General features: G+C 34.8%; 1 protein-coding gene across 1 annotated transcript in view; it reads left to right on the forward strand.

Annotated features, from left to right (window-relative positions):
* Window positions 1-7500, forward strand: part of LOC136843185 (G-protein coupled receptor GRL101-like) — a 191500-nt gene that overhangs the window by 141230 nt on the left and 42770 nt on the right. The window contains exon 20 of the mRNA XM_067111258.1: window positions 986-1057. Coding sequence (XP_066967359.1) covers window positions 986-1057 — 72 coding nt within the window. The remainder of the gene's footprint in view (window positions 1-985; window positions 1058-7500) is intronic.

A 7500-nucleotide genomic window follows, 5' to 3' on the forward strand; every position in this document is an offset into this window, starting at 1 on the left:
GTTTGGTGCCTGCGTTCGACGGTGATTTGTATAGCAGAGCCGGCACCAACTAATACCTCTCTTGATAGCCGGGTGGTCTAGGGAGTCACTGAACGTCACTGGATCTCACTGTTTTGACAGTTCGACCCTGCAAAGTGACGAACCACATATTAATTATAATACCCTTCGGTATTATTTTCGAGGTAGAACGAATTGGATATTAAACGACATTTGTAGCTTAATGTTTATATATATATATATATAATATATATATATATATATATATATATATATATATATATATGTATATATATATATATATATATATATATATATATATATATATATATATATATATATATATATATATATATATATATATATATATATATATATATATATATATATATATATATATATATATATATATATATATATATATATATATATATATATATATATATATATATATATATATATATATATATATATATATATATACAAAGTGTAAATGCATTTATCCACACGCCCAGGAGCAAGATTTAATGTAAAATGGTGTTGAGAAATGTTTACTCAATTTTTTTATTTTTATTACAATTAATATCTATGGCATAATAATGAAACCACTGTATGGAGCACTCTAAGCTTCTATTTTTCTTACAGTCATATATTAATGGAAATAACTTAAAGCAGAATTAAAGTTATTTTCTATTATTATTATTATTATTATTATTATTATTATTATTATTATTATTATTATTATTATTATTATTATTATTATCAACGTAATGGGAAATTCTGCATCTGGTAACTACATCTAAAACACCAATGTTGAATTATATGGCATTTTTTATTGTAAATAAAGAATGCCTCCTTGTGCTGAGTAACTTTACTCTTCTGTATGATCTGATTCGATGTTTTCCTCTCGCTGTCTGAAGCAATCTATATTTTTCTGTAGTCGTCAGAATTAAAAATAATGTCTCAAACTGTTCTTTGTAATTCATAGAAATCTCTCCGGGAACCACCTGACCTACCTGCCAGATGCATCACTCAGTGGCCTATCCAGCCTGCTTTCGCTGTGAGTAGATAATTTATTTCAAATGATTATTATTGTTATTTAGAACGTACCGTCCATATGTGTTCGTGATAATATGCCTGTCTTTGTGATTGTCAGTACTGTAGTATTGGGTAATAATATACATTACTTGAGAATGTAACCAAACATGCATGTCAGTACACACTGATTACCACATAATTGTGATTGTCAGTGGCATCATATAATATATATATATATATATATATATATATATATATATATATATATATATATATATATATATATATATATATATATATATATATATATATATATATATATATATATATATATATATAATATAAGGAGCCCATACAAACACCAAAATGTGGCAAGTTCATGCTATATTTCAGAGACCAACTATCTCTGACTTTTGTTGGAAGTTAATCAGGGATTTGGCTAAGGTATTGGGGTAGGTAAAATCCCTGATTAACATCCAACAAAAGCCAGTCCCCAAAGACACAGGAGTATACAAAATCCCTTGCCTGAACTGTGACCAATCTTACATCGGTTTTACAGGTAAATTACTCCCCTAGAGATTAATACAACATAAACATTTAGTTAGGTATGGGCAACACAGCTCAGCTATTTTTAACCACATAAATAACCATAGTCACACAATAAACTGGAATTTGTCATGTATAATTTATAGCAGCAATTGTCGGTTCAAAAGCCAGATGGGAGAATCAGCTTTGATTAAACAAAGAAATATGATTAACCTCTCAAAAGGAGCTTGGGACTCAGATATTATAGATAAAATCTTCCTCCAATCAGCGATTAAGAAGATTAAAGAGAAATTGTCAACTGGAGTGACATAACTTCTGATCTCTGGATCTCTTGGTATAAATACCGCTTTTCTGTAACTCTTCTCATTCATTACCTGCCTGAAGAGAGACATTTTGGCGTTTTTATGGGCTCCTTATATTAGATGGAATTCTGTTTTAACAGAAAATATTTCAGTCATATATATATGTATATATATATGTTACGGTCATTTTGAGGAATTGGTCATTTTGCAAACTGCCCGGTCATTTTGGAAAATGACCAAAATATCTGTCAGTATGCAAAATGCCCAAATAATTGTGGTCATTTTGGAAAATGACCAGAAGTTTGGTCATTTTGCAAAATGACTATTAGTATCGTTGGTCATTTTGTAAAGTTACCCCAATAGCTGCTGGTCATTATGCAAAAATAAACAAATAGTAACTTAAAATTGATTAGGAAAAGTCTAAGTATTAATAAAGGTGTGTGTTTTTTTTATTCAACATTAAAAACTTACATTACACATTACAAGTATATTAGAATACTGAAAAATGACCAGAAGTTTGGTCATTTTGCAAAATGACTATTAGTATCGTTGGTCATTTTGTAAAGTTACCCCAATAGCTGCTGGTCATTTATTCAACATTAAAAACTTACATTACACATTACAAGTATGTTAGAATATTGAAAGAACTAAAACTGAACTTGAAAATTATTTCAACAATTATCAAAATTAGCATTATCTGACTTGTTTGAACAAGAGTTGCTGCATTTACATCTGCTGTTGCACAATACAGTACTTCGTTTTTGAAGCATTTACATTACAGCGTCTGCTCCGACATGACTGGGTGCAGCTACACTTACTGATGCCCTTACCTGGCCATGTCCCATCCAGTCTGCAATAGCTACCTCTCGCACACTGACTTCGCCATCCTTTATTACCTCTTCGAGTGACATAAATTTTTCAGCACATAAAGTGAACTGATTCCGACTGTACACCTGTTTAAGTAAACCATGTTTTGTCCCTAGTTTGTAAGTTCCGCCATCCATTGTCTCAGTTATAATTGCCTTTGCATTCGCAAACTCCGCTCGTCCACGGTCAACAAGTGGAATAGGAACCATGACAGTGTCCCCTGCAAGGGCTGGCTTGAAACGCTGTACTGATTTATCCTTCATTTTTTTAGCTTGCTTCTCTTGTTGTATTTTCGATTCCCTTTGTTCAGCCTGAATGCTACGATTTCTATTGCATAGGCAACAGAGCACAGGATCATCAACATTGTCATTTACAGTTGAACAATACTGACCAGAAGGATGACATGGAATGTTTTGACCACACGAGTTGCAATTTTTGGCACAACTTTCAGCACTTCTCCCCTGTTCTACATTTTGATCTTCTTCATTAACTAAACAAAGTGCTTCTGCAAGCTGCTCCTCTGTCTCCATGCCTTCCATTATTTCTTCTGGTATGTTGACAGCAGAAATACCAAGATGAGCCTTTTCTCCGTACATGGCTTCATAAGGTGTCCTGCCAATTCCTGAATGGAAGCGCGTGTTTTTCTGCCACTGAACAAAGCGCAGTCCATTTGACCATTGTGTAGTGTTGTTATCTTTCATCCAGCAAGCGAGTATTGCTTCAACATCTCTGTTTGCTCGTTCCACGGAACCCTGTGATTGAGAATATCTTGGTTTCCCATGAACTAGCTTACATTCTGGCCACATAGCCAGAACTTCCTTGATTACCTTATTTGAAAATTCTCTCCCATTGTCAGACTGAAGAATATGAGGGGCTCCTTTATCACAGAAAATGTCAACCAGGTGAAAAGCTACCTCCTCGGCAGTCTTAGTCTGTAGGGCTCGAAGGCATATCATCTTGGTCAAGTGATCCTGGTAATTGAAAATGAAACGGTACTTCCCATCTGGTTGACTCTGCATATCAATCAAGTCAACCTGCAAAGACACAGTACAAGACAAAATTATAAGTAATGCAAATACATCATCATAATTATTATTGTCAGCAGAATTATTATTATTATTATTATTATTATTATTATTATTATTATTATTATTAGTAGTAGTAGTAGTAGTAGTAGTAGTAGTAGGGTCATGCATATAATTTATTACATTAAGTTAGATTGGAAGGCTAGGAAATGCCTACAATAACTTATTGAATAATAATGTTTGTTTGTTTCATTACTAACCTGAGCTCGAGAATTCATGCTGTTCGAGACGATTGGCTTGACAACCACACACTTCCGCACACTACTTTTCTTTAGCTGACATTCCTCACAATACTGCAAGAACAGCGTTATCTGATCACGTGAAATGTTTGCATATTTTTCTTTGGTTGCCTTACACATACTAGTTCTTCCTCCGTGGCCAATTATGCGATGAATAGCTAGAAGTACATCAAACACATCTTCAGCACAAACGAATCGCAGCTGAGTTCCTTTCTTCTGCAACTTTTGCACGGTGGTACCCTCAATTGTGACCTCCAGTATTTCATATTTTTGTAACAAACGATAATCCTGCTTAGTCTTCGTAGGCTTATATTGTTTAAGTTCATTCAGGCGACTAATTACTCGTTCGTATTCTTCCCGGAGAAATAAACTTGAACTATTTGTAGCTTTGTTTTCTTCAGACTCTAGAAGTTTTGTTTGGAAAAGACTTTTCTTACTTTCCATTGTGAAGCTTTTCAGTGTACAATATACTTCCAACAAATAAGTGATGAGAGGAGCACGAATATTTCCGTCCTCGGCCGAACCTAAGTAGGAACTAACTGCCTGTTCAGACAAACACACACTTGCACACACACTTCGAAACATTTGTATCTGCTTAGGATACTAATTCGAGCGTGTTTCAAGTTCAGTTTTAGTTCTTTCAATATTCTAATATACTTGTAATGTGTAATGTAAGTTTTTAATGTTGAATAAAAAAAACACACACCTTTATTAATACTTAGACTTTTCCTAATCAATTTTAAGTTACTATTTGTTTATTTTTGCATAATGACCAGCAGCTATTGGGGTAACTTTACAAAATGACCAACGATACTAATAGTCATTTTGCAAAATGACCAAACTTCTGGTCATTTTCCAAAATGACCACAATTATTTGGGCATTTTGCATACTGACAGATATTTTGGTCATTTTCCAAAATGACCGGGCAGTTTGCAAATGACCAATTCTCAAAATGACCGTAACATATACATATATATAATATATATATTCTATATATATGTATATTATATATATATATATATATATATATATATATATATATATATATATATATATATATATAATAAATATAATGTCAATACACTGATTTTCACAATAACAAAGATAATTACTGTTTCAACACGGTTACATAGTGTAAAAGTAGTCCTTTCGACAAGAGATGCGAGATGAGATGCGAAATACAGAAATAACTGTGGTCTGTGATTAATTTGTCTTGATGAGCACTTCCCCTACATAACCTCTCACGCCTCATTTAAAGTTACTCTCTTTCTCTTTCGTTATGCCATAGGTTTCACTACTGGTTGCTTAGGAGTTCTTCTCTGCCTTTCTTTGCATCACTTTGTATGTTTTAATTGTTAGAAAAAGTTGTTTGCTTCTTTTCTCTCTCTTTCTCTCTCCCTCTCGATCGATCGTGTACTATCCTTGCTACTGAATTTGTTTCTGTGTGACTCCGTTTGGTAGCTTTTTGTCCTCCCCCCCACCTCTCTCTCTCTCTCTCTCTCTCTCTCTCTCTCTCTCTCTCTCTCTCTCTCTCTGTTTGTGTGTGACTCCGTTTGGTAGTTTTTTGTCGTCTCTCGCTCTCTCTCTCTCTCTCTGTGTTTCTGTGTGACTCTGTTTGGTAGCTTTTTGTCCTCTCTCGCTCTCTCTCTCTCTCTCTCTCTGTGTTTCTGTGTGACTCTGTTTGGTAGCTTTTTGTCCTCTCTCGCTCTCTCTCTCTCTCTGTGTTTCTGTGTGACTCTGTTTGGTAGCTTTTTGTCCTCTCTCGCTCTCTCTCTCTCTCTGTGTTTGTGTGTGACTCTGTTTGGTAGCTTTTTGTCCTCTCTCGCTCTCTCTCTCTCTGTTTCTGTGTGACTCCGTTTGGTAGTTTTTTGTCCTCTCTCTCTCTCTCTCTCTCTCTCTCTCTCTCTCTCTCTCTCTCTCTTACTTTTCAATCATATACAGTTACCGAACTTTTCATTTTTCTCCTGTTTCCTTTCAATTCAGGATAAGCGCATATAGAAATCTTTTTCCTTTCGTTCGTTCCCTTTATTGCAGGGACATACAAGGATATGTCTATTCCACCACCCCCTCTTTCTGTATTCTATTTGGGTATCATTCTTTACACCAGTAAGCGCACACGATTAGCTGTGTGTGTGTGTGTGTGTGTGTGTGTGTGTGTGTGTGTGTGTGTGTGTGTGTGTGTGTGTGTGTGTGTGTAACCTGTGGGAAATAAATAGGTGTATTGTCCTCATAAATTAGATACAGGTAGAGCCGAGTTATAAGTGGGCCTTTTGTATGAAGATTTGACCTTCTAGGATTCATTGTACGTCGCTGTCGCATTCAATAAAGGTGTAAAACTTTTTCATAAGTATTGTATTGTGCTGGAGTTGATTAGAGACTTTCTGCCCTCTTTCTTCCTGCGTTTAAACCTTTGAACGCTAAGAAACTCTTTGAAAATAGCACAATGGTTGTTTGTAGTTCTAACAAGACTGAGCTGAATAGGAAACGTTCTTGTGGAATTTGAGGTGAAAAGCCAAGAGTAATGTTTCTCGTTTTCCTGTTTCAGTTGCTCGGAATGTAATCTCTTCACGATCAGTGTTTTGAGATTTTAAGTATTAAAATTTTCCAGGAATTACCTGGTTTTCTTCTGGAATGCACAAGGCTCAATGGATCGTTCCTGTATTCTTCATAAACAATAGATTATCAGTATAATGGCTATCAAGTGTCAATTGGTACACAATTTACTGGTCCTTTTTAATGCAACCTATAAGGCACAAAGGCTTATCTCTAGGAGAATAAGATTGTAATGAATACTTCATATAAGTAAAAGAAAAATTATCTTTAACATTTTTTTAGGAAATTCCCCAAATAAACGCACAAAACTGGTGACAAGAGCTAAAATTCTCGCCCAGTGGAATTTTAGACCAAAGGAGACTAATATCTAACAAAGCTGTAAAACTCGCACCCAGAACTAGCCTATGTAGCAAACGAGAAGTCATGGTCATGGAGAGTATATGGAAATAGTTTCTGAGACGGCAGGTAAGAGGCTGCTCGGGGTATGCAGCAGGGGGTAGAGGAAGCACGGTAAGGAGTGTGTGAAGAATTAAGTTGATATTTCGCTGCTGAATTTAACAGTGATGCCCAACATGAAAATGTATAGAAGTCAAACTGAATGAGCGCAGGTTCAATTACGAAGAATTCAGACAACCCTAATCTTTGCATTTTCTCGAGTAAACAAAGAACAAAAAACAACTATTAATGGAAATTCAAGCTTGTGATAAAACAACGGTATGTTACATCGAAGTTATGCTTACGTGAGGTGGTGAAAGTTTAGCTAGTGATTGCTGAGCACGGATACCAGGACAGTAGAGTCATTCACAGAATGATTCTGGAAGAAAACAAAGAAATTTTTAAGGATTTGGTTTTCTCAACTGGGAACTATTTAA

This window comes from Macrobrachium rosenbergii, chromosome 11 (genome assembly GCF_040412425.1).
Source record: "Macrobrachium rosenbergii isolate ZJJX-2024 chromosome 11, ASM4041242v1, whole genome shotgun sequence".
In the NCBI taxonomy this organism is placed as follows: Eukaryota; Metazoa; Arthropoda; class Malacostraca; order Decapoda; family Palaemonidae; genus Macrobrachium; species Macrobrachium rosenbergii.